The sequence below is a fragment of the Centroberyx affinis genome, unplaced genomic scaffold, assembly GCF_046629955.1.
Source record: "Centroberyx affinis isolate AG114_WGS23_722 - 3 ecotype Tasmania unplaced genomic scaffold, CSIRO-AGI_Caff_v1 ptg000804l_1, whole genome shotgun sequence".
NCBI lineage: Eukaryota > Metazoa > Chordata > Actinopteri > Beryciformes > Berycidae > Centroberyx > Centroberyx affinis.
Window position 1 is genome coordinate 242,501 of NW_027279407.1, and position 26,708 is coordinate 269,208.

General features: G+C 44.3%; 3 protein-coding genes across 5 annotated transcripts in view; 1 reads left to right on the forward strand and 2 right to left on the reverse strand.

The window, feature by feature from the left end:
- The window catches only part of LOC139644952 (integrin alpha-6-like), an 18,229-nt gene extending 7,336 nt beyond the window's left edge, over positions 1-10,893 (forward strand). Inside the window, exons 5-26 of one of the 3 annotated variants that reach the window (XM_071520498.1) lie at positions 31-162; positions 531-641; positions 1,097-1,310; positions 2,011-2,204; positions 2,328-2,425; positions 2,983-3,110; positions 3,203-3,292; positions 3,593-3,654; positions 3,921-4,090; positions 4,776-4,919; positions 5,017-5,132; positions 5,350-5,506; positions 5,613-5,696; positions 5,817-5,896; positions 6,178-6,255; positions 6,374-6,476; positions 7,085-7,261; positions 7,425-7,526; positions 7,786-7,896; positions 8,485-8,583; positions 8,849-8,974; positions 9,954-10,893. In XM_071520498.1, coding sequence (XP_071376599.1) covers positions 31-162; positions 531-641; positions 1,097-1,310; positions 2,011-2,204; positions 2,328-2,425; positions 2,983-3,110; positions 3,203-3,292; positions 3,593-3,654; positions 3,921-4,090; positions 4,776-4,919; positions 5,017-5,132; positions 5,350-5,506; positions 5,613-5,696; positions 5,817-5,896; positions 6,178-6,255; positions 6,374-6,476; positions 7,085-7,261; positions 7,425-7,526; positions 7,786-7,896; positions 8,485-8,583; positions 8,849-8,974; positions 9,954-10,118 — 2,741 coding nt within the window. In that variant the 3' untranslated portion in view covers positions 10,119-10,893. Of the gene's footprint in view, positions 1-30; positions 163-530; positions 642-1,096; positions 1,311-2,010; positions 2,205-2,327; positions 2,426-2,982; positions 3,111-3,202; positions 3,293-3,592; positions 3,655-3,920; positions 4,091-4,775; positions 4,920-5,016; positions 5,133-5,349; positions 5,507-5,612; positions 5,697-5,816; positions 5,897-6,177; positions 6,256-6,373; positions 6,477-7,084; positions 7,262-7,422; positions 7,527-7,785; positions 7,897-8,484; positions 8,584-8,848; positions 8,975-9,953 lie in introns of all 3 variants that reach the window. The other 2 variants (XM_071520500.1, XM_071520499.1) reach the window with 2 other exon arrangements.
- A 109-nt stretch (positions 10,894-11,002) lies between these two features.
- On the reverse strand, positions 11,003-20,216 carry LOC139644953 (neurabin-1-like). The gene is made up of 17 exons (XM_071520501.1): positions 19,793-20,216; positions 18,865-18,997; positions 18,087-18,207; positions 17,873-17,977; positions 17,143-17,233; positions 16,892-17,041; positions 16,476-16,529; positions 15,912-16,012; positions 15,540-15,668; positions 15,278-15,374; positions 15,127-15,187; positions 14,320-14,456; positions 13,985-14,214; positions 13,680-13,748; positions 12,874-13,081; positions 12,143-12,331; positions 11,003-11,753 (listed from the first exon to the last, which is right to left on the reverse strand). The coding sequence occupies exons 1-17, from the start codon at positions 20,207-20,209 to the stop codon at positions 11,502-11,504; spliced, it is 2,544 nt and encodes an 847-aa protein (XP_071376602.1). The 5' UTR covers positions 20,210-20,216; the 3' UTR covers positions 11,003-11,501.
- Positions 20,217-20,549: 333 nt separating this feature from the next.
- LOC139644943 (neurabin-1-like) lies at positions 20,550-21,850 on the reverse strand. The gene is made up of 2 exons (XM_071520481.1): positions 20,694-21,850; positions 20,550-20,601 (listed from the first exon to the last, which is right to left on the reverse strand). Exons 1-2 carry the CDS (start codon positions 21,848-21,850, stop codon positions 20,550-20,552), a joined length of 1,209 nt encoding a protein of 402 aa, XP_071376582.1.
- Positions 21,851-26,708: the final 4,858 nt, after the last annotated feature.

Genomic DNA, 26,708 nt, shown 5'->3' on the forward strand with positions numbered 1-26,708 from the left:
CCTCTCCTCTCCTCTCCTCTCCTCCTCCAGGCGTGGTACGTGTGGAACAGAACAACAACACCCTTTTGGAAATGGGTTTCTACGACGACGGCCCATTTGAGGTGGGAGATGAGAACCAAATGGACCCCGACCTGGTCCCTGCCCCCGCCAACAGCTACCTGGGTATGACATAGCTCCCTCTCTCATTCTTCATCACACTGCATCCGTCCATCCCCCTCCTGTCTCACACCGTCACTCCATTTGCTCCATTGTCAAGTGGGGAAAGAGGTGTGAAAGCACTATTCCACCCCGGATCAAGATTGGTCAGACTGAGGATCTAGTGGCTGTTTTCTCCCATTAGAGCAGGATTGCTGGAGTGGAAGTGTGTTAGGGGAGCTTTTAATGAAGCGGCACAAAGATGGCAGACAGCTTAAGTCACAGGAGGGAGAAAACAGTGTGTGTGGACTGGATTTGTGCCCACGTGTAAAGTGGTGTGTTCCGGATTCTTTCAAAGGCGTTTGGGTCTTTGTGCTTATCCACTTTACGTTCAGGTGTTGTGTTCATGACCAGCGTGTCCAGCTCCAGCGATGATCAGTTTGTATACAAGTCACTTTCTCCTCAGGCTGCTGCGGAGACTGAGGTGACGTCCAATAGCTATTTAGGTTTGTTGGACTACCTGGATGATAATCATGTTCTGCATCGCACGTCCACTCATCATTGTGCCTAGTGAAGGAGTGAAATTGTTTTTGTTCATCTGCAAAGTGGACATTTTTTAGTTTTCATCTGAAAATAAATTCAGAATCATCTTAAGTTTGTGTGTATGCTACCTGGTTGCTGTGATTGAGTGCTTTTGCTCAAATCGTACTGTTTCATGCATGTTTTGAACTTGTTTTCATATTGCCAGTCGATTTTCAAACTCTCCCCTGTGTCCCATTACCATACTGTGTGTAGAAAGAAAACAGCTGTAGCTCTCTCCTCACTTGAGACCGATCTGTTAGATTGCTCGTGTCTGCCTGCCCATCTGCCCGTTTGTCTCTCTCTTTCTGCACGTCTGTTTCTGTACCTGAAAATCCTCTTGTCTGTGTAACCAACCATCCCTTTTTCTCCTATCACCAAGGCTTCTCTCTGGACTCGGGGAAGAGCCTGACCAAGAAGGGCCAGCTGACAGTGGTGGCGGGAGCTCCCAGGGCGAACCACAGCGGAGCGGTGGTGCTGCTGAAGAAAGGCCCGGACACAAGCAACATCCTGGTGCAGGAGTACACTCTGGAGGGAGAGGGGCTGGCCTCCTCCTTCGGCTACGATCTGGCTGTGCTGGACCTTAACGGAGACAGGTGGGTGACACAGCGAGATACACTCTGCATTGTGTAGATGTAGATTTAGATGCGCCGTGCCTGTGCCTGTGCCCACGCACACACAGACGCACACACACACACACACACACACACACACACACACATACACACACACACACACACACACAGACACACACATACCCATATATACAGGCCTGCATGGAGGTGAATATGCACATAAACAGCTTCAGAACATACACATAATATGCTGTCAGTTTTTTCATTAGAGGTACATAATAACAACCTTATTTGTAGAACAAATAATACTTTTCAAAACAAAGTTACAGTGTGCTTTATATGATAAATAAAAATGTGAGCAATAAATAAAATTATGAACAATAAATAGAATAGACCAGAATAGAATAGAGTAGTAAAAAATACAAAAATGCAAATGCACTTAGTAATCAAAAACAAGAATTAAAAGAGCATACAGTTCAAGTCAAAGATAAAAAAGTGTGTTTTTAAAAGAGTTCTACTTCAGCATGTAATAATGCAATTTAGAGCAATGCGTATATAATATTTCTGTTGATTTTTCCACACTATTGCTATTTTTTTGCCAGTTTGTTAAGATTGTTGTACCCTCACCTTTGAAAAGTGACATATAAAGTTATTATAATGATTTGAATTAAGATTCTGATTATCATGCGGCTCACCGACATGCCGTGCTGTCATTTGCTAGTTGGCAGGACATCGTGGTGGGAGCCCCTCAGTACTTTGAGAAGGATCGGGACATCGGAGGAGCCGTGTACGTCTACATCAACAAAGCCGGGGCCTGGGACAAAGTCACACCCATCAGAATAGACGGACCACAGGACTCCATGTTTGGTCTGGCCGTGGAAAACCTGGGAGACATCAATCAGGATGGCTTCCATGGTGAGGCTGCAGTGTGTGTGTGTGTGTGTGTGTGTGTGTGTGTGTGTACCTGCATATCTGTCAGCCTTGTATATCTGTCAGTATCACTTTACTGTAAGTCACTGCTCTCCTTCCCCCTGCCAGATGTTGCAGTGGGAGCTCCCTATGATGATCATGGTGCAGGGAATGTTTACATCTACCACGGATCAGCCGGCGGAATCAACTCGAAAAAAGCTGCACAGGTAACAAACTGACTGACTAACTTCACTTTGTCACCTGTAGTTCTGTCACGCTCTTTTGTCTGTGCGGTGGGAGGGTGGGAAAGTTGTGAAAATGTTGAGAAATGTATATTAATGTTGTCTAAATGTTTCTTGTTCTGAATATTGTTTGCATTTGGAAATTAAAAGCCAAATAACTACATATTTGAAAAAAAAAATCTTGTCATAAATTGTAATTTAGTAGATTAAAGTAGATTTCTGTAGGTGGTCAACAGATGTAGGCAGGTAAATCAGAGTTTGACATTCATGCGCCATGGGCTCAAGTGAGGCTTGTGCTTCATACTTATGCAACATACTTATCTAACATATTAGAATTTTCTTCACAATGTGGGGCATTAGTCAGGTTGGAGCTTACAAAAATCAGAAAGCTATACTCCTTGGTTTGAGTTTGGATGCAAGTTTGGGTCAAAGTCTCAGGCTCGAGTCAAGCTCAGCTTTAGATTTGGGTAGTTACATCAGTCCATATTATGCTTGAGTATACAATAAGTGGCTGCATTCACCGTGTGTTCCTCTTGCTTTAGGTGCTGTCCGGTGCGCCTTTAGGAGTAAGGCTGTTTGGCTACTCTTTGGCCGGCAACATGGATCTGGATAAGAACTCCTACCCAGATCTGGCTGTCGGATCCCTCTCTGACTCTGTCTTTGTCTACAGGTAAGTGAATCACCATATTACGTTGTCTATGCATGTACTGATGGAGAAATCCTAAGGTTTCTAGAGATGCTGATTGAGCACTGTCATCCCAGAGCCCGCCCAGTCATTAACATCAAGAAGGAAGTCAAGGTCACACCAAAGGAGATCGACCTCACCAAGAAGAACTGTGGCACCAACTTCTGGTCAGTATGTGTGTCTGTGTGTGTGTGTGTGTGTGTTCTGCCAGTCACATATATCTGCCTGTTTATATCAATAGTTTTATTCCAAAATACTACACATCCATTTTGGGGGAAAGTACCAGTCTGTAAAGATATAATTTAGTCCAGCAAGGACTCAAGTTAACCAGTCTTCATTAACAAGAACCATAATTTATTTAAATTCTGTAGTTTTTTTTGTTTTTAATTTGTGAATGTCATCATGTAAAATTTGAGCACCATGCCAATACTGTGGCTGACAATGGATACACTGAATTGTTTTCCCAGCTTGACTGTTGAGGCTTGCTTCAGCTACACTGCCAAACCCAAGAGCTACACACCCAGACTAAGTAAGTTCAGACATTTTACACTCAAGCTACACCATCTCTTATTCATTCAATATTTTTTATTAAATCAAAACTTCAAGTACTCGCCAATTTGTCCTCATCATCTCTTCCTCTGCTTACTGTCAGAGAGTAAAGAGATACCACAGCAAAAAACCATACATCCATAGTAATGAGGTCTTGTACAATATTTTCCCTGTTTGTCTCTCTCATTCTTTATCCTCCTCTTTCTCTTTCACTCTCTCCTACATCCCTTCCTCTTTCCCGTCTAGCGGTGGCGTACTCGATCGAGGCAGAGGCCGAGCGCAGGAAGAACGGTCTTCTGTCCAGGGTGATCGTCTCCAAGGGCTCCGGCTCCGACCCAAACTACGAGTCCAAAGGCACGCTCACCCTCACCGGCCAGGGGAAGACGCAGTGCATTAAGCGTGAACTCATCGTTCAGGTATGGACTCCTCCTGGACATCTCTCCCTCCTCTTGTTGCCTCCAACAAGGTTCTCATAAACTAAAGCTAAGAGGAAAAGTAGGTGTTCAAGAACATTGTCGTAAACTGAAATAAGGGTAAAAACAAGACTTTGTGATGAACTGAACTAAAACTTGTCTACTTGTAAAACTGACTAAAACAAAACAAAAATATACATGAAATGTTTCGTTTTTGTCTTTTTGTTTCTTTGCAGGGTAACAAAGAATGAATTTTGGGCAGAGAATTTTTGGCTATTTTTATTGAACGCCAATTGAAAAATTCATGATAAGAAATTTTAAAAGGAAGTTAGGATTTATTCTTTGTGTTACACAATACCTGTAAACATAAAAACTAAACTAAAACTACCGAAACCATGCTGAAAACGAACAAACGAAACAAAATAGAAAACAAAGAGAAAAAATGAAAACTAATGAAAAAAATCCCAAACTATAATAACTCCTATAACTATATAATATACTAATACTAAATAAAAATAGTCTCTACTCTGTCACACACATACAAACAGCTGCTCACAAGGGCTTGTACTTAAAAAAAAGCACAGTTCATTGAATGATAATGAAGTGTGCAATACTATCCCCCATGTAGTGCCATATAATATGTGTTGAGACACTGCTTCTGATGTCATCCTGTGATGTCATCCCGCAGGACAACATTCGAGACAAGCTGCGGGGAATCCCCATCGACGTCTCCGTGGAGATCCAGGATGCCAAGCGTAAGCGGAGACAGAGCGGGCTCCCTAAAGTGCAGCCCGTCCTGGACGCCAGCGAGCCAATGACATCTCGCGTAGAGGTAGACGACCGCACGAACCCGACTGTATGAGTGGAGTAAAGGACATGCTGTTGCCACGGTTTCTAATATACATGTGTGTGTGTGTGTGTGTCTGTAGGTGAATTTCCTGAAGGAGGGCTGCGGCGGGGACAATATGTGCCAGAGCAACTTGCAGGTGGAGTATAACTACTGCTCCAGGAAGCCCAACCAAGATGTCTTCACCCCACTAAAAATGTAAGCCGTAGACACACACACACACACACATACACACGCACACACACACACAAACACACACGTCATGGATACCTGACTTACAGTACGAAGAGTCGTTCTGTATTATGCATAACGTCAGTGGAAATCCCCAACTCTGCCAACCGAGCTACAAAGGACCTCACATACACACACTATCATCGGCGTAGCGGCTCACAGTGTAACATGGATGTGTGTGCAGGAAGGACGGGCTGGCGGTCGTCACGCTAAGCGACCAGAAGGACATCGCCTTGGAGATCACAGTGACCAATCAGGACGGAGACGATGCGTACGAAGCCTCGGTGGTCGCTTCCTTCCCGCGCGCCCTCACCTACTCTGCCTTCCGCATACCGAGCAATGTGAGTCTCTCGCTTTCTCTCTCTCTCTCTCACACACACACACACACACACACACACACACACATAAGAGTTTGTGGTTCTGATTGGACCTTGTTACTGATTCCAGGAGAAACCGGTTACCTGCACAGCCAATAAAAATGGTTCTCAGGCTGAGTGCGAGCTGGGAAACCCCTTCAAACGAGACTCCAAGGTGAGAGGAAATCACACAATGTCCACCTCCTCTGGGACTTCTGGGTATCTTAAATGCATCAATGTCAATATTTACAAGTTGTGTGTATGTGTGTGTGTGTGTGTGTGTGTGTGCATGTAGACGACCTTCTACATTATCCTAGGTACAGCAGGCATCTCTCTCAACATTACTGAATTGGAGATTGATCTACAGCTAACAACGTGAGTACAGCTTAGTCACAAACCACCTAATCATATTTTATTACACTTTATATGCTGTAATGATTTTTTTATTGGCATTACAGTTATGATAGTATGTTCATTTTAACCGGATCAGTGGTCTTGTGGTTAGTGCTTGGGGTGCCTCACGTAAGCTCCTGCACCATAATGCACTTCAGCTTGAACCAGGCTTACCTCACTTACCTATTACCATGGCAATATGATGAATCATGGTAGTTCCTAAGCAGTCTGAGTTGACCTGTGTGTGACCTCTGATCCGTTAGGACAAGCGACCAGCAGCAGATAGCCCCGGTCAAAGCAAAGGCAAAAGTGGTGATCGAGTTGCAGCTGTCTTTATCAGGGTAAGAGAAACACACACGCACGCACACACACACACACACACACACCCACACATACATGCACACAGAAACACACAGGTATATATTCATACTATTGACAGTACTTTCTCCGTGTTTCCAGGCAGGCCCAGCCCTCTCAGGTCTACTTTACAGGAGAGGTCAAAGGTGAGGAAGCTATGAAGACTGAAAGTGACATTGGCAGTGCCATCAGATACCAGTTCAGGGTGAGTACTGTACAGGACAGCTGTCATTAGACAGGCACCTTTTAAGTCATTTCTTTTCCACAGAGGCTAGATTCAATGTCTTTCTATTAGGGATGGGACAATATGCTTATCTCACAATACGATTCGATGCATAATATGGGGTTCACGATTCGATACGACCACGATGCGATGTAATAAATAAAAGTTCAATGACAACAAAGTCTGACTGTGCAGAATGATGTTTATTTGTCAGCCACAAATCTTTCCTGCAATGGCATTGTCTTGCTAGAATGTAAGCAACAATTTAAAAATGTCATTACAAAGTGAAAATAATATAATTTGGATGGAGATCTTGTGAAATTGTGATTTGTGATTACTCATTTGTGATTACTACAGCAGAATAAAATGGAGCTAATATCGCAATCAATTTTTCTGCCCCATGATACATATTGTCACATATTTGTATTGCGATGTATTGAATTTCGATATGTTGTCCCATCCCTACTTTCTAAGTCTGTCTATTCCCTGAACGTCAACTTAATTCTACAGTCTTGCACGTACCGCTTATGTTTTTTAGTTGGATAATTAATACCAACAGATGTAGGACACCGTTTTGCTTTGATTTACAGATAATCAACCTGGGAAAGCCCTTGTCAAACTTCGGCACCGCCACCCTGGTCATCCACTGGCCAAAGGAGGCAACGTCTGGGAAGTGGCTGCTCTACCTGATGGACATCAGCTCCACAGGAGTGGAGAATATGATCTGCTCTCCTGGCGGAGAGATCAACCCTCGCGGCATCAAAGAGGTTGGTTGAAACAACAAAGTACGGTGTGGTTGTCTGTTTTTAATATATATTTTTTAAAATAGATAAGACAATTAACTTCCCTTTATAGCCTGGAAAAGGTCAGGTAAATCCAATTCAGTTTACATTGGTGTGCTTACTGTATGTTTTTCTGCTGTGTCTTCAGGAACAAAGTAACATGAGGAAGAGACGAGCCATAGAGGACACTAAGAAACATGAAGAGGGCTCTATCTCACACCTTACTGATAAGAGGAAATATACAACACTGGTAATACCAAGTGTTCTATTCTATTCTATTCTATTCTATAACGTTCTATAACATTCTATAACATTCCCCTATATCTAGAGCTGTGTATTCAGGTTTTTCTGAGATATAATCTTATAATCTATAAGATTTTGACCAAGAGAATTCATACACTGTTACAATGTACAGCATTCCTCCAGATCTATTATTATCTTTTACATGCATTTCCAACAAGTGGGGGGGAATCCAGTGATGACTGTGTGCTCTTTTGGTCTGCTTACAGTCATGTGACAATGGGGCGAGGTGTGTGGAGCTCCGCTGCCCCCTGCGGGGCTTCGACAGTAACGCAGTCATCACTGTCAAATCTCGCCTCTGGAACAGCACCCTCATAGAGGTGAGAGACAGCACAGACGAGGGTGAAAGGAAAGTGTGTTTTACTCAAGTACTGCATCTGTATCTGAATACAGTTTGATGGTACTTGTAAAGCACAAGGGATTGAATGAACTGAACTGAATTATGAACCGGTCACATGTATGCAAAACATGTTCAGAAAAAATACTTTGCACCAGATCTCTTTAAAAAGAACCACAGCTTACGTAAATGACCATTAACACCTTCAGTTTAATTCACACAGATCATCACACTGACGTTTTACTTTTTAAGCACTTCTGCTAAGGATAATTTTTAATGGAGTACTCTTATTTTTATTAGAGTGGTACTCTGCAAGGGTATTTCTGCTTTTAGTTTAGTTTTGTATTGAAAACACTGTGGCTGTTTCTCCTATAGGATCCAGGGCTGGGTATCTCAAAATCGTTGTAAATTATAGGGATAAAGATGATTTAGCAGAAGTATTTGTTTAATCTGGGAAAGGAGCAGCAACTTCAAACTGACACCAGTGATCTTTGCGCTCCTTATATAAAATGATTTCCTTGATTACTCCCAACACCGTCCAAACCGGATCGTCTTCTTTTTCACTGAACAGGACTTCTCCGAGCTGAATTATTTGGAGGTGATCGTGAAGGCCTCTCTGCTTGTTGATGGCACAACCAAGAACATGGTGCTGAAAAACGCGGACACACAGGTAATGAAACAACACAATGATTATTTACCACAAGACAGTGCAGTTTATGGGTCTTCATGCTGATGTCAAAAGCAGGGAGGTAATGCATGAACATCCAAAAACCTGAGCTGAGGCTGGATATTAGTGGAGGCAATGAAAAAGATACTCATACATTTCCCTGACACTCTTATCCTGGTTTATTTGAGCGATGTTTTGACCAAAAAAGGTCCGGTGTCATTATCCTTTCCTTAATACTGATGTACCACTATTGTGTTGTGTTCCCCAGGTCAGACTGACGGTGTTCCCAGAGAGGCGTGCGGCTCAGTATGCAGGACTGCCATGGTGGATCATCCTGGTGGCCATCCTGCTGGGGCTGCTGTTGCTGGGGCTGCTGGTCTTCCTTCTCTGGAAGGTAAGACTGAAAGACAGGGGGACCGGGACACACACAGCGTCTCAACTGACTAAAATGAAAAAAATGCATATGTATATTGTACACCCACATGCATTAATTTAAGACGCTTCATAAGGTTTTCATTTTGAATACTTAGGGGTCTTGAAAGCACCATCTGTACCACACACACACACACAGTGATTACACACATTTCCTAACGATGTTCCTCTCCTCAGTGTGGTTTCTTTGGGAAAAAGGACAAAGACGACACTCCAGACAAAGAGAGGCTGACATCAAATGCGTAGAAAAAGAGAGAAGAGAGAGGGTAAAATCATCTGGCCTACTGTGGAGGAGTGTAAAAGTGGCACTTTGGGCACAACTTTTTCTCTCTCTCCCTGTTGCTAGAGGGGCGCTGCTTTCTGCTCTTAGGCAGGCAGTGGGCAACTCACACTGTGACATGGTGCTGCAGCGACGACGCTGAATGCAATTTCAAAAGCTGACTGATTACTGTTGCAAACAGTTTACGCCTGAAACTCTTTCTTTCACACATGATTATGTGTGGATCATTACGGTTTCCATGCATGGCCAAGGGAGGTGATGGCTGTTCAGAAATGAATGTTATTACGAGCTCTGAGGAACAACACTGCGGGGCTTTTCTGCATCTCTTTGTTTCCTTCTCTTCCTCTCTGGTTCTTGTTTCTCTAGTTGCAAATGCAGCCACTTGCTGCCCTTGTCTGAAGGCTCCTTTCTCTCTACATGATAAAAACCCTGGGTTATTAGATCATTACGGCTTTCTGTATGGAGGAACGCAGATGGCTTGTCGACACCTCTCACACTCGCTTCACTGCATCTTGGCTCTCGCCTGTAAAAAAAATGTGACATCCAAAGAAGTAAAGCGACAAAGATTGATGATCAAACCACCTTTGTCAGTTTCTGAATGTTTTTAAGCAGCCTTGTCTCACACAAAACATTGATTTTGTTCCTCCTTTCTTCTCTGCAGTGTGGCTTTTTCAAACGTGCCAAATATGAAGACAATGTTCCCAGTTACAGTGCTGTACGGATCAAAAGAGAGGAGAGGGCTGTAAAACCTGGAAATCACAACTGGGAGAAGCTGGAGAAGAAGCCCTGGATGACGAGCTGGCATGACAACGAACATTATTCCTAATGGCCGTGGAAGTCTGAACCCAGAGACTTCCCTGTCGCTTACTGTTGAACTTCCAATTTCACTGATTTTTCCTGACTATTCCCTGCCCTGTCTCTGCGGTGTGGACTGTAAATATCAAAATACAAAAACAAAAAAAAAACGTTTGTAAGACTTTATACTTGATCAAATATTCTGGTCCATGGGCTGATTTGATCTTGGATGAAGTCTATTTCAATCACTGGAAGGAGAGCTGCAGTGTGGGAGATGGTCCTGCACAACTACTGTGTCACAGCTTTGGGACTTGTTTTGTACATGTACTGCATTCACAGTGTTGACTGGGGAGGGGGGTGGGTGGGTGGGTTAAAGGTTTTTGTATATTTTCTGAATGTTTCGCAGAAATGTTTGTATTTATTCTTTATGAGGAGTACTTCCTGTTACACGCTCTACAGGCCAAAGAGTCATGCAATACTTGATTGCATACATGGACTACATTTAAAACAATTCAATTTACAGGTTTTTTCAATTTAAGATATCTGCAGTACATCTGCCTTAACTGTTCACACAGTCTCCAGTCAGTTTGTGTCTTAAGTAATCAAGGTGCCTCAGATAGTAAGTTATGGAGGAATTGCAATTCATCCACTCACTTTGTAAATATACTTCAAAGCCTCTGCAAAACTCACCTTTTATCACTGGCTGTCAACTTGGAAGAGCTTGTCCTGTGATGGCTACAGAAATTAGTGTAAAAAGTGAACACTTCCCTGAATTTCTTGAATAAATTTTAATGTTTGTTGTCATATCCACGTCTCCCGTTTGTGACATTTCTGGGCCAAGTTGAAAGAGAGTTTCAGGCAACAGCAATTAAGTTCAAAACGTTATTTATTAACACATAAAAAAGCATTTACAGCAAAGACAATTCAGTGCTTGAATCAGCACATGATTCAATATTAAACATTAATCTGGTAAAATCTAACTTAATTTAAGCTTCATGTAAAAAAAGACATTATAAAACAGTTGTAAATTGTCATACACTTTACACACACTTTGCTGAAATTGTAAGGGAGATATAATTGCTGGGAGGGTGAACTTTGGTGCTGGAGAGTCAAACTACTCTGGTCCAAAGATCTTTCTAGCAATTAAACCAATCACTCTAAACGACAAGGCTTATCAAGATGTGTATAATAAAAGATGTGTGCGCAGTAGATCTAGTCGTCTGTATCAGCCAACCAGAGATCATTGGTCCAAGTATAATGAGTGTGTGTGTGTGTGTGTGTGTGTGTCTGCAGACACACTCTCATGCTGGTGGCAACATAAAATAGAAAGCTCATGTGGTTGAAACAGAAATCCGACTAGGCTGTGTCGGTTTGAAATGTGAGCTTGTGCTTCTGACGACGCTGCAACAGTTTCTTATAAGAGCGACTCAGTTCTTACTGTTCGGCCGCTGTGCCCGGCCTCCTTCCCGGCCTTCTCTTCCATCATCCTCCTCCTCTCCCTCTCCTTCCCTTCACTCTCCCTCTCCACAAGCGCGTTCTTCTCCCTCTCCTTTTCCTCTTTCAGTCTCTTCTCTCTCTCCCGCTGCTCTTTCTCCTCTCTTTTCTTCATCTCCTTCAGCCTCCTCTTCAGAGCGGAACGGTCAGTCTGGCTGCTCACCCCCAGAGCCTGGAGAGAGGGAGGAGGGGAGGGGGAAAAGGAAGAGAGGGAGGAGAGGATGGGGCAAGTAGACAGTTCAGTTCACAGCCTCTCCACGAAATAACAATTTTCCATTTTCAGGCTATTACACTTGATTAATTAGAAATCTAGAAATCTAACCCTACAAATATTGTCACAAAACCACTCAAGATATGACAATTAATTTGGTATATTGGAAAACAACTTTACAAGATTATCTATATATGAGATTTTTTTTATCCCACATTCTGTTTCCCTCAACATCGTCTTGGGACCCTTAGGGGGAGAACTACTCATAGTGAAAGAGGACAGAGGAAAGGCCATGACACATTTGCGTCTTTTGGGACAAACCACAAACTTTGTCAAAAATAACAGCTCACTTTGAGTTTCTCGCTGTCCATGTTGAGAAGCTGCGTCCCGTCCACCCCTCTAGCAGTGAACTCGGCCGTGTATTGGTCCATGTTCATGCCAATCAGCCACAGGCACACCTGCTGGTTGGTCCACTCCAAGAAAGGTCGACTCTGCCATTGGTTGTTGTTATGAGCGGGAACCGGGTCATCATCCAAGGTCTGACATGACACAAGATTTTATACGTGAGAGAGCAGTAGAGGGAGGAGAAAAGAAGGAGAATGAGAGAAATAAAAAATGAGAGAAAGCAAAAATGGAAATGAAGAGACTAGGCTTTGAGAAAGGAAAGGAAAGATGAGCTGGCAAAGAGCGCTCCATGGGGAAGGAAGGAAGGACAAAAGTGAGGAAGGGAGGGATAGACTCACCTCAGTGGAGGAAAAGGTGAAAGTGTGTGAGTGTCCAGAGAGCGAGTGATCAGAGACAAGACCCACCATGCTGGAGCTGCCCACTGGAGATCCAATACTCTGGAACCAACAAACACAAACCCAGGCTGCCTACACACACCACACCTGTGTTTACATGCCTATGCACTATAATGAGTGTGCATGCTTGTATTAGATATCTAGACCAGGATCTAGATCAGGAAGTTGGATAGAGAAGGGGGATGGCATGCAGGAGCCAAATTCAAATCACTTGGCATTCCAAGTACATGACACGTGTTGTGTGTGTGTGTGTGTGTGTGTGTGTGTGTGTCTTCCCTCACCTGATCTCTTCTACCCGTGGTGGTCAGGTAGGGCAAGCTGCTGCTGGACACGGACCGGAGCCTCTCCCTGCCTCTCTCCCCGTCCTCCCCCTCCTTCTCCCTCCCTCGCTCTCCGAACCAGGGGAACGGCAGGCAGGAGGGCATGGAGGTGACCGAACCTGACGGAGAGACTCCAGTGGGCTCGTCCACCAGGTCGCCGCACGAGCCCCTGGTGGGAAACAACACGCTTAAGTACAGTCAGGAGCGCCGGCGTATGAATGTGTGTAAATACCACATTTGTACACTGGTGTGTTACTGCCATTTTGTAAAAGACACTGTGAAGAGTCCATGCTTTACAGTAAATTTACAACAGCTAATGCATTAAACACCATGCAGAGACTCTCATTGCTTACTGCTGACATTGGGCTTTATTCATGAAAATGTTCTTTTAACCTAGATTCCATCACTCCATGATTTCAAATTATGCACCACAGAGAAGGTGATACCAGTTGGTAATACACTTTTATAGAGCACTTTTCAAAACACAAATCCAAAATGCTTCATAATTAAAAGAAGACAAGGATAAAATTAATTGATAAACTCATACAAGGTAAGAGGGTAAAAAACAGTGACTTAAAATAGATTATAATCTTAATAGATAAGATAATAAGTTAAGGTACAATAAATAAATTGGATTAAAGGTATGTAAGCCTTTTATTATTTATAGATCACTGACAACTATAATAAATCCACATTAACTGTTGAACTTTGAAAGAAACCTATTGTGGCCAATTATTTGTTTGCGTGTATGTGTGACATCATCACACCTGTTATCCATGGACCTCCTACTCTTCTTCTCACTTCTGCTCCTTCTGCCGAGAGACTTCCGAAGGCCACTAAGAGATTAGAACAGAGATTATAGGCATGAGGAGCATCAGGGTGGAACGTACCACCGGCCAAATGATGACAAATCTGCGGCTGATACATTTATCTACTGCAACAGCCACTTTGGCAGGTAACCAACAAAGACCCAGAGGTTCTTTGTGGCTGATAAACTGTAGAATCCATCAGCTACTGTGAAAATACCGTGAGATATTCTGATCCCAAATCCAAAAGCTAAGAGACTCTGCACCTGAAGTCGGGGAATTTCCTTTTGGATTTTCTGGATGCTGAGGATTTGGTAGGTGAGGGAGAGACCGCGTCGGTGATGTGGATCGAAGGGGTGAAGACGGAGGTGGCATTGGTCTGGGGACTGAAGACTGAGGAAGACGAGGTACTGGTCTTGTCACTTCTGCTGCCCCTCTGCCCCGCTGTGGGAGCAGCCAATGACGTGTTCTCCTGCAGTTTCTGAGCTTCATCCTCCTATAGGATGAGAGGGCATGTGTGTGTGTGTGTGTGTGCACGACCAGTTTGCGCATTCAAAAACCACAATTGAGTGTCAGTGTGTTTTTCAAGTCTGCGTCTGACCTGTCTTTTAAAGCTCTCTCGGAGTTTGTCCCGGGAGGGCGGGTGGCGCTTGGCTTTCTGGGCCAGCTGAGCTCTGGCTCTGTGGGCGCTGGAGTCTAGACGGCCTGTATCAGGAACTGGAATACACCAGTCTGGACCTGATACACAAACACACACACACACACACACACACACCATTTTCTCGGTCAGTGGCAAAATATAATTTTTCCAAGAGGTCAGAAAAACTAGTTAATTTTCTCTTCTTCTTCTCTGAATGCATAAGATATTAAGAGACGAAAACTTGAAAAAAAAAAAATAGATATACACTACCAGTCAAAAGTTGGACACACCTGATTGAATGTACTATGTTTTTCATTCTCTTAAAGCCATTTTGATCTAAAGGCTTATGCTTAAATGTTTGAAATTTGTTACTTAGAAAAATATAAATGTGTTTCTATGTATGAATTTCTTTCCAAAGCCTTTGCCTTTTCATCAAGGCAAAGGGCGGCTACTTTAAAGAATCTAAAATATAAGATAGTTTTGATTTGTTTAACACTTTTTTGGTCACTGCATAATTCCATTTGTGTTATTTCATAGATTTGATGTCTTTACTATTATTCTAAAATGTGGAAAATAGTAAAAATAAAGAAAAATGCGTGTCCAAACTTTTGACTGGTAGTGTATGTTATAAAATGTTCACTTGCCAGCAGCTAAACATTCAGCCAGTCATAGAGAGACTTATAGCAGACATACAGTAAGGCAGCACTCTCACACTGCTATCACAACTGTTACACTGTCCATCTGTGGAAGTGTAATGAAGCCGCCTACCTGTGACTGAAGTGTCCAGAGAGTGATTCTTTCTTTCAGGCACTGGCTCTTTTCTCTCTAGCTGTGACGGACAGCATGGAACAGTGACCACAGAGAAATGGCAGGTTCAATGAAGTAAATCCATGTGGGAATGAGAGAAGTCTCCTCTCACCTGCATTTGCAGTCTCTCCACAGTCTCTCTGTGTTTCTTATCTCGCTCCTCCATTTCTCTACTCAGATCCGCTTCTCTCCTCTCCCTCTCTTCCTCTCTGCATGGATAAAGCGCTGCGCGTTATTTGAAAAGCTTAATTCCACCCCCCCCCCCCCACACACACACACACACACACAACTCAAAACCCATATTTGACTTTTTTTTAAAGTTATTTGGTTTGGTGTAATTTATGAGTAATAGAGTTAGTAGAGTTGATAATTACCTGTTCTGGTATTCCCTGACCAGTCTCTTGGCCTTGCTGTATTTAATCTCCAGGCTCTCCGATTGGCTCTGGGCATCAGCCAATCGCTGGCTCACAACCCTACACAGGGTCTGGGCCTCTTGCCAGTACCTGATAGATAGAGGAGGGGGGTCATCAACATCCTCTCAAGCATCATTATCACCTTCATAATTATCTTCTTAATCATTATCAACACGATTATCCTTTTTGCATGGTTTAGGTTCCCACCCAGTCTCTGTGCAAGATCTGTATCTATTCAGAGAAATTTGACTAACAATCATATCAATAATCTATGCTATAGAAAAAACATAAGATCAGGAACAGACACGGTGCATAGAGCTTATAGTACAGTACTTCTCTAGTTTCTCAGCTTTCTCTTCTCCATCCTCAGCTCTTTGCTCCAGCTCAGCCCTCTGGCTCTCCCAACAGGCCTGATGCTCCTGCCATACCTTTAACTGGGGGACAAAGTATGTATTTATTTATGTGTATATGCATGTCCGTCATATATGTCAAAAACCTTTCCTGGAGTTGGGGAAAGAGAAGAGTTATGTGGCCTCACCCTATTCTTGTCCAATCCTCTTGAATAAAATATTTTTGATACAACAAATGAAGTATTCACTGATCCAACACAGTTGGATAGAAGAAAGCCAGACTTTCCGCTGAGAAGCTTTCACCAACCCAGTTATGTCCCAGCAGTGATTACTTCAAGGGAAAGGCAGAAAAGGAGGGCTGACGTGAAGAAGTGTTGGAACAAGGCCCGCGTCCTAATAACTCCACACTGAGCCATTTCATACACAGTTAAATGGGTCAGACTGTTCTAAACGTGGAGGCAAAGGTAGTGTATTAAGAAGTGAGTAAAGTATTGGTGTGTGTGTGTGTGTGTGTGTGTGCGATCTCAATCTCAGCAGAGTGACCTACCTTTTCCCTAGCTTGGTGAAGTTGGGCTGTTCTGCCTTGTATTTTTGACTGGAGCTATAAAGAGAGTGGAAAACCAAAAATACACAGATAATTTGGGTATATACACACCATGTTAAATACTAGGGATGCACCAATACCACTTTTACACTGCTCATACTGATTCTGAATGCTAAACTACAAGTAACAGATGATACCAACTACCAATCCATTATTTTTAATATATACGACTTGTGAAAAATGTGTAAAAAGCCAAAATAAAGTTGCTTATTATTGGATTATAGTATTGGGGAAATTTTCTGATACAGTACCCGGTTTTAGTGCAGTACTGGCCTCATATCCAACACCAGTGCTGGTGCACACCTATTATAAACAGTTGGTTTGTGGATCTTGATGGATTCTTGTTGAATGTAAAGTACCTGCTGGTATTTGAGGCAGAGTTGATAGTTGTCGAGACTGGACAGTACAGACACATCCTCCTCTTCTTCCTCGTCTTCTTCCTCTTCCACTGAGCCCTTCTCTGACGTGCCACCATCATTGTCCTCACCTCCATCTCCTTCCCTCACCCTCTGTCGTGCACACACACACATACACAGAGAACAGAGTAATCAAACCGTACAGAATCCTTAACAGAACTCACACTCCTCTCCTCTCCTCTTAGGAAACACACCTTTCTGGTTGGTTTGTCCATTTCCAGGCTTTCACTGATCAGTCGTGCCACCTCACTCTCCACCCCCTGCTTCTCTCGGCCAATCAGAAACCTGCAGCAGAAGAGAACAACATCTAATAACAAACATGGACAAAGACATCTTAAAAAACAGCATCCGGTGAAGCAAAGTCAACTTTCCTTTTCAACTCGCTAACACTGATCTATCTTTAAATAACTTTCATTCTTTTATGTAATTTTTATAACTCTGATCCTGTCACTGCTCTGTTCATCTTTTTTTTTAACTGATACATCAACATTCAGGCAAAAAGATGCCTTATAATACCCAGTGTCCAAATCACTGACGGGAAAGACCTTACACCCCTGACCACTCTCCACCACCATCAAAGAAGTAGCAATGTATATAAATACACTCCGCTATCTGTCAGAGACAAAGCAAATCTTTTACTGCGAAAAACCCCCCAAACAAAAACAAAACAAACAGCATTGAAAAAGTAGCACATCCAAAAATAAAAGTAGTGTGGCAGAGTACTCACTTTTCATTTGAACACACAAAGATATAAAAAGCAGCATTATTGTGTGTGTGCCAATAAAAAAAAGTGTGTACTCTACTAATACTTTTATTTTTGGATGTGCTACTTTTTTGTGTTTTTGGTTAAGCACTCCAATCAAGTCTATTTTGGTTGATGCACACTTCAACCTCCACTCTTAGCATTGAAACATTATAACTCACTTGACCAGGCCTGATGTATTCTTGAGGACTGTGGCTGCAAACAGCTGGGAGACTCCAACCAAACTCACCCCGTCCACCTCCACTATCTGGTCATTCACCTGAATCCTAGCACAAACACACACACACACACACACACACACAAAGATAGAGTCTCGTTTTGTTTTTTTAGCCTTATTGAATCCCCAGTAGTCAAGTGATCGCTGTCAACACTTACCTTCCATCCTTCTGTGTAGCTCCTCCTTCAGTGATGGTCTTGACGAAGATTCCCAGCTTCTCCAGGCCCTGGTCGGCCCCCACACCCATCCCTATTATACTGATGCCCAGACCCTCATCTCCTGGAATAAGGGAGAGCAGAGTCATCATAGAGATTATTTAACATGGAATTTACCTTTATATAACTGACATTGTTAGTCAGAAAACATGGAGCTAAAAGAAAGCTAGGTGAGAGGTACAGTGCGCAACAAAAAAGAGAAACGCTGAGGACGAACTGGGTTGACTCATCCCTAGTCACATAGCTGAGTCACTGATAAGTCACCGATTAGATATGGAAGCAGCTCTCAGGTGAAACTCAGCACTCAGAGGTGACAGTAGAAGGAGAGACTATCATCGTGATAATGCACAGGGTATTTTAAAGATCTGGTCAGCGTTTTTTCACGTTGAGCGGGTAACAAGGCTGTCAGAGGACGGCAACGTCCCCCACTAAGCCTTTCTATGTCAAAGTCATGGATTATTTTTTGACGTACAACCCCACTGAGTGTAATGTTTTGGTTTTTACAGCTCTATCTTGAACGGTTGCAACAGAATCTGGGCAGATGGTTACAGTGAAAACACAAACAAATAGACATAACTAACCCAATACATCTCTGTGCATGTGGGATGTAAGAATTATATCTCTAGTTATGACCGACTGCAACAAATGCAGAACACGGTATGACAAGACAAGAAGTTTAGGAAGAGAGAGACAGAGGGACAGAGCAGATGGAGACACCAACCCTTTTCTATCTCCACTGGGAACACGTCCATCTTGTCCACTCTCTTCTCCAGCTCATACTCAGCCGAGGCCGACACCGGGTCAATATCGTCGTTGCGCCTGTCGTAATCGGCATTCGAGTAGGTGCTGTACACCTGAGAGACAGCAGGAGGGGGACGAGGCGTGGACAATGAGGTTTAAGTCAATACACGTTTAAAAATCAATGCAGCGGCCAACACCGATGTAAATACTGCTTATAAAAATGTGTATTGCTGTGTATTGCCATGGAGAGTAGCAGAGTGCGAAGACAGCCATCTGCAGCTATTGACACAACAAGACACTGTTTATGTTGGCAGATCTTTCAGTGAGAGTGCGATAGAGTCAGAGAGAGAGGGAGAGAGAGAGAGAGAGAGAGAGAGTGTGTTTGAGAGTGTGCATGGGTGCCATTCTCACTAAGACTTGAGCTAGGTATATGTATCATTATGGGGAGAGTTGCAGAAAACCATACCACCCACACACACACACACAGTCCACTGGTCAACTTGACAATTACCAGTGCTAAAGTGACCACTACCACAACAGTTTGTCATGCATGTCATGTCATACACTAACACACACACACACACACACACACACACACACATATATACACACAAGAATGTTTAGTGTGCTGTTGCATCAGCGCAGCTCTAAGCTAAACATGGCAGAGTGAAGCATGTGGGATCTTGCCTTTCCTCCTCCCCTAATGGATCAGAAACATGGCTTTAGGCTAAACACTTCTCTTATATGGATTCAAACACCAGCTGAAACTGACAGCCACACAAATCTTCAACTGTACAGAGTTGTATGTTGAGCTGCTTCAAATGAATAAACTGAAAGAGCAGTGACCATGCAGCTGTCAAAGTGAATACAGGATGCTGAGTGTCTGAAGAGTTACTGTATCTCCTCACCTTGATTGGTGCTGTGGTGAACTTGACCTTCCTCTTCCCAGATCCTGCTGCCTCGTCATCGTCCTGATCGGCCAGTTCAGGAACACCGGGAATCTCTTCGTATTCCAACGACAGCCGCTCTGCCGGATCCGGAGAGCTTTCCCGCTCCTGTGATTTTGAATCCTCAGGATGAGATTGGCATTCCCGTTCCTGATCATACACAAAAGCCTTGTTCTCAATCCCACAGATAACTGCGGATCCCGTTTGGTCCTCTCTTCCTCCTCCTACATCACCTTTCCCCTCAGCAGCTCCTCTGCACTTCTCTTGTTTGACTTCCACTTTGGCTTGCTCATCTGGTAGCTCAGAGGCTGCATCTGCTTCTTTCTCATTTCTTTCCTCCCCTTTTCCAACCCTTTCCTTTCCTTCACTGCATTCCATCTTTCCACCTTCCTCTCCCCCCTCTGCCTTTCCCTCCCTGTGCAACTTTTTTTCCTTGTCAACATCCTCCTCTACCATCTTGCCTCTCTCTTCCTTTCCGGCCTTTTCCTTCACCACCTCCTCTGTCTTTTTCTCTCTCTGGTCCCCCTCTTCTATGGACTTTCCTGCCCCTGCACTGAACTGTCTGTTCTGATCTGTCGGCCCCTCCCTTTCACCCTCCCAATGTTCATTCACCTGCTGGTACTTGTCTCTTCCTGCTTCCCCGTCATCTTTAGTCTTGCTTTTGGATGGCATGCTGGCAGATAACTCCTTTCGGTATTCTTCTGAGGGAGCAACTGGCCTATCTTCTTTTCCCGCTCTTGGTTCCATTCTGCGTTCCACCATATGAGGGTCTACAAGCGTTTCACATCCTGGTGACGTTTCCACACTGATTTCTTCAAACACGTCATCCACTAGGGCCTCCGCCACCATTTCTTCCCTATACTTTCCCTCCTTGTCCCGTCTCCAGTTTCCATCTTCCTTCCTCTGCCCTTCTTCCTCGTTCTCGTCGCTCTCCGACGACTCGTTCTTCACGTCTACTAGTTCTGCCCTCACCGGCTCCTCGGGGGTCAAGCAGGGTTCAGGGGTTTCTCCTCCCGCCGCTCCTTCCTCCGCTGCTCCCTCTCTGTGGGATGTCGCTGTTTGAGCATCAAGGTAGGACAGAGCTTGTGTGTTGGATGCTTGCCTGGAGGCGTCTGATGCAGGAGAATCTACAAGGCATTCAGGCTCTTCTACTCTAGATGAGGCATCAGCTATGGGATTAGGAGATGGAGGCTGATGGTCTTGCATTGAGGGAAGCGATTTTGGGTGGCTTGTCAGTGAGGTGGGTGCAGGAGGCTCTGTGTTTGGTGAGGAAATGTTTATGGCGGGCAAGTTTGAGGATTTCACCTCATCTACGTCATCCTCTTCTCTGTGCTGTCCTGTCTTTGCCTCCTCCTCTTTCTCCAACTGGCTGACTCCTCCCCTGCCCTCTTCCCCTTCTCCTCTCCCATCCGCCATCCCCTTGCATCCCCTGACAGCAATAACTTTAGCACCTTGCCCTCCACCAACCTCCATCACCTTGGTCTCAAACAACTTCCGGGTCACGGAGAACTTCTGAGCCAGAGCGGCTCTGTCTATCTCGACTATCTCCTCCGACTTGGGTGGTTTCTCTAGCAGAGAGGATTCTACGCTGGAAACGCTGGCTACGCTGCTCAGGGCAGAGGAGGAACTGAGGTGGGAACGTTTGGGGTCAAGGAAAGGTGAGGGTTGGAGTTGCTGGCGAGGAGGTTGGGGAGACACGAGGGGCGTGGAGCCAGAGGTCGGTGGCGGTCCGCCATCTTGTTTTAGCTGCTGGCTGTCCATCTGGAGGAAGATGTTGTCTCTGATCTTGGTCCCCCTGGTGCTGTGGACCCTCCCTCTGCTGCTGGTGTGGGACATTATGGGATCTGACAGGCTGGACGTCAACTTAGTTGGGGGTACAGCAGACCGCTGGGCAGCAGCTTTGGTCCCTGGTTGTCGAGTGGTCCCGGTGTCAAAGGAGCATTTGATGGCGTGGAAGTCGGACTTGTAGGTTATCCTGTGAGGGGAGGCGCTCCGGCCTTTGCCGTCCGTCCGCATCATCTGGGAATGGAGGTTCTCGGGGGAGTGGAAAACAGACGAGCTGAGGAAGTACCCTCGTGGTGAGAAATTTACTGTCAACGAAAGCACCTGGGCCAGTGTTGAGCAGGGGTAGATGTGGAATATATCAGGGCTTAACTTTGAGAATTTGCTGGTACAGCGGAATGCTGGCGATAAGGCAAGCAATATGCTGGAGATATATGTAGGGCTGGTGCTGAATGTGAAGATTACTGCATTTGTTGGGTGACAGCAGGTGACACAGCAACAAACACTAAAGCCAATTTCAAGCAGGTTCTTGGTCTGTAAACCTCACAGTCTCCATGCAGTCTTCTGATTATTCACCATCACCACAGCCAAACCGTCTCCTGGAAGAGGCATTTGAAACAAGGTAACACAGTTGAAAAGAACATGACATTCATGGGGATTAACTGCCAAAACCCTGCGCACCGTCCATGTAAACTATATCTGAGACAACCAGCTAGGCCTACCCATGAGCACGTCTCCACATTTCATTTGCAGCTAGTAATATTAAAATTAACAAACTGCTGGCCAAATAGGCTACACACACTCACTGGTCATTGGAAGGTTAGCAATTGTTCCCTCCGTCAAGACTGCAAATCCTTTCCAAAACTTGTTACAGAGGCCATTTACTTGACGCAGCTATTTACAATGAACTTGCTTCCAGCAGCAATGGGCGCTCCTGGACAATGGCTGCCTTCAGGCGCTGTCGGAAATAACGGGAGCACACATGAACGACCCAACAACGTGTAAATATGACTGGGGAAATGGGCATTTTCTATCATACCGGGTTGCCAACATGAGGCGTTTATGGAGCGAATAGCATGGAAGCCAGCGATGGTCAAATTTATGCAATTTGTTATTATATGCTACTGTTTGGCATTCTATATCAATTAATTAACATATCTGCCGTGTGTTGTGTCTTCACTGTGTCACCGCAGCACAATGTATAGGTCTGTGCCCTTTCTTGAGTTCTAAAATACAACAACAGCCAACAATACACTCCTTTAGCAACAGGGTAATTTATTTCTAATTGTTTGCGACCAAAACCAATTGAGTGCGGAACGGAAGCAGGAGTTTACGAGGAGCACTTGAAGGCAGCAAATCTCACCGACCTGGGGCGCGTGGTTTAAAGGGCGCTCCTTGTTGCCAACCATTGGCCTAACTGGATGATACAGTAGTATAATAGCATTTTCTTACATGACTCCAGATAGTTTCTTCTAACCGTAGAGGGACTGCAGTCAGCCTGTCTTCACGGCTCCCTCACTGTGTTAATTACGGACAGATGGCGACTCATGTCTGTAAATACTCTAAGTGGATTATCCCTCAGTAATCCTGTGTAAACTACTCCAGTAACTGTGAAACACTGACGGTGAGTGGGTTAACCAACAATTATGACCCACAGTGAGGCAAGGTAGCCTACATTCAGAGGGCCAGGCTGATACATACTACCGTATATGTATCCACACTGACAGCAGGAACCTTAAACATTGTTACTGGTTACAAACTTCAATATTACAGGCTATTGTTACAGTAACCTTTGTAGTCAGTTTCAAGGCAACTACAGTGCCAGGGATGCCACCCATGATAGCATGTAGGCTACTGCTGTTATTGCAGTATCTCTCTTATTTCTAATGTAAAATGGCTGGCCAGTAATGTATAATTTGGTATCATATATCATAGAATTGTATCATAAACATGCAGTTTATTGCTACACCCAGACAATCAAAAACAGGATATAACAGAGCTTACCTTCACCTTTCACCATCACCATCCTCGTGTCAGCGTTGTCATCAGCCGTGAAAATGATACCACTCTGACAGAGGCTTTCCTGGGCTCAGAGGTAGGCTGTGTGTGAACATTTACCTGTGTGCATGATGCAGGTTAGTGCAGTCAGCTAGAATCTCCAGTGTCTACCTGTGTGTACGAGGCGAACGAGAGCAGTGATGCAGCACCTGCTGATGTATGTGCCTCTCTGTGTGTGTGTGTGTGTCTACCTGTGTGTTTGTGATGCCAGTGAGAGAAACGGTGCAGTACCTGTGCCTGTCTATGAAGCCCGCTGTGTGGCAGACGGACTGGCCTGGACTGGACTGGACTGGACTGGACTGGAGTGATCGGTGCAGAGCAGGAGAATGGTTCTGCTTGCTGTGACCTGGATCTGACTGGAGACCATTGTCCCAGGTGGCACTGGGACCTAGTTGATATAAATACCGGCCAATCACAAAAGCCTCCTACTGAATGAGGCTAACCAAAAGAGGGAGGGGAGGGAAAGTGATTTGAGTGAATTGAAGTAGAGATAGAAAGTGAGGGAGTGATTGGGAAGGGGGGGGGGGGGTGAATGTAGAGAGGTAACGAGAAAGTGAGTGAGGGAGAGTAGATAGAGAGAAAGGTAGGGAAGGAGAGAAGGGAGCGAGGAAATTAACTGGGAATGGCAGAGGCAGTGAAAATGTGACAGAGGGGAGAGGAGATTGAAAGAAAGCGAGGGGGTGGCAAGAATATGAATGGAGAGGTAGAGATGGAAGGAGAAGTAAATTAAAGGTATGGAAGAAGCAGGGAAAAGAATGTCAGATTGCTTTTTTTATTGAACTCAGCGGTAATATTTACAGTCGATGGCGGTGAGATGAGTTGTGCTGTCATAATCCTCAACTCCCATTTCTTCCACGAGCAGCAGTAGGTCACCTTGACTTGTAGAGAAGATTGTGTTCTTCTCTCCTCAGGCAGGAGTTTTTTCACAGTTGGGAATGATGACACACAGACATCCATACACACACACACTCAGATTAAGAACAGTGCCATTCTGGGTGCGTTTGCAGGCAGACAGCCATAGGCCTGAGCTGGCTGTCTGTGTGTTGGGAGGGGGAGGAGGAGGAGGAGAGTCTGTAGGAATGAACCTCAGGAGGGTCAATCCAGTTATCACCACTCGCTCAGCCACACCTTTTTAGTGAGAGCCAACATCCACTACAACAACAACAGCAACCTGCGGCCCTACCAGCACAACCAGCCATGCCTGGTTGTTTCAATCAGCTGTGCTTTGGCCATGAAAGCGGCACACAAAATTAGAAGACACGGTTATATGACAGGGTGGCATGTTTGCCTTCCTACTTGAATTTATTAAAGCTTTAAATGCTGATTTTATGAACTGCTATCAGATGATTGTTGTTAATTCAATGAATTCAATTAGGAAAGAAGGGCAGATGCTTTCTTAGAATGAGATACTGTCTAAGAGTTGAGTGTGCTGTGTGTGTGTGTGTGTCACGGCTGAATTTGGCAGACAATCATGCCCCAGATGGTGATCTATTTAGTCAACCATATTTAGAGTTTCCCAGCCTCACCAGGGAGTCACCCTCAATCCTCTGAACATTCAAATGCACACACACACACACACACACACACACACACACACACACACACACACACACACACACACACACACATACAAACATGTAAACTTAACCCATGGTTGTGACAAACACACACAAGTCAGCAGCTTAAATGAGCAAAGACAGACTTAGTAGTTCTGCAAATCCTCCACTGTTAGTTTTCATGGTGCTGTGAATTAGTCTGAGGTGTCCCTCACATCCTGGTGCATCTGTGAAGCTATAAACAATGATACTGCCACTTGGTGTCCAGATGTGCACACTGCACTTTGAGTGAGGCAAAATGGAGTGTTCTTTTGATAATAATAATAATGCTAATAGTGATGATGATGATGATGATGATGATGATGTTGATGCGGCCCTCTGTAGCTGTACAGCTTAACACTGACAGGGTTAGGGGTTCAATTCCCACTGGGGTCACCCATGCTAACAATGGTCATCATCATACTGATTTCATCCTGCAGAGGGCTTAGGTGCATGTGTAGAAGGTATCTCATAGTCGTGGGACCATGGCAAACCCTAAATTCAAATGGAATGGATAATGAAATTTATTTCATTTAAATGAACTATCCCTAATTGGATTACAAGACGCCATCATAAAGACAATTTCTGTCATGGAAAGACAAAGACAAAGTCATTGATAATGATTTGTAAATGTAAATTATTAATAGGAAAATCAAGATTTCATTATTATTACCTTCTGGAAATACATGGATACCTTCAATGCTCATTTTAAGTCTGTCTCAGGCCACATTTGGTGGCTGCATTTTTTGATTGTGTTATCTTCATGCACTTTTTAATGCTACAGCGAGTTAACTTTTTCTTCAAAACACCTACATTATTCAGAAAGAAAATGTTAATAATGGCATGTTACTCTCTCTGAGACAGCTGGCACTGGTACGCATGCACACACACACACCATAACAATATGGTGAAAACTTGCTCAATCACCCTCCAGTATTACAGTCATGCGTGTTGAAATGCCATGTGAAACAAATGCAGTTAGGCAGGCGTAAACACCCCAAATACACGCACACACTCACACAGTTTCAACAGGTGCATGCATTGTAATTCACCTGATGCAGTAGAACTAGCAGCTTTTAGGATGGGAATCCCAGCCTACATAGCTGTGTGTATATGTGTGTGGGTGGGTGGGGGGAGGGAGGGGGAGAGAAAAGAGGAGATGAGTTCGGGAGAGAGAGATGCAACAGCGTTTCCCCTGCCTCTCTCATGTCTCTTTTATCAAGTGTTACAAAACAATCCTTTCCTCCCCTTTGTGTCTGTCCCCACATGCCTCCCAGAGCAGACTGCGCACTACTGAACAGAGTGTAAATCTTCCTCTTACCCCTTCTGTTCTCACTTCTCTCTCTCTCTGCTACCTTTCTCACTCTATTTACTATGTGGAATATAAACTACAGACTTCAGTGTGCTCCTGAATACTCTAAACTCCCTCCTCATCAGTCCCC

What these genes read in the sequence shown, in the direction of transcription:
- LOC139644953 (XM_071520501.1), bottom strand. Translation starts at nt 20,209, where the DNA reads ATGGAATGCAGTGAAGGAAAGGAAAGGGTTGGAAAAGGGGAGGAAAGA. An exon ending in TCTGCCTCAAATACCAGCAG is followed by an intron (nt 16,530 to 16,891) that starts GTACTTTACATT and finishes CTCTCTTTATAG; the next exon opens with CTCCAGTCAAAAATACAAGG. An exon ending in TTCACCAAGCTAGGGAAAAG is followed by an intron (nt 16,013 to 16,475) that starts GTAGGTCACTCT and finishes TTTGTCCCCCAG; the next exon opens with TTAAAGGTATGGCAGGAGCA.
- LOC139644943 (XM_071520481.1), bottom strand. Translation starts at nt 21,850, where the DNA reads ATGATGCGGACGGACGGCAAAGGCCGGAGCGCCTCCCCTCACAGGATA. An exon ending in AGACGGGACAAGGAGGGAAA is followed by an intron (nt 20,602 to 20,693) that starts GTATAGGGAAGA and finishes AAACGCTTGTAG; the next exon opens with ACCCTCATATGGTGGAACGC.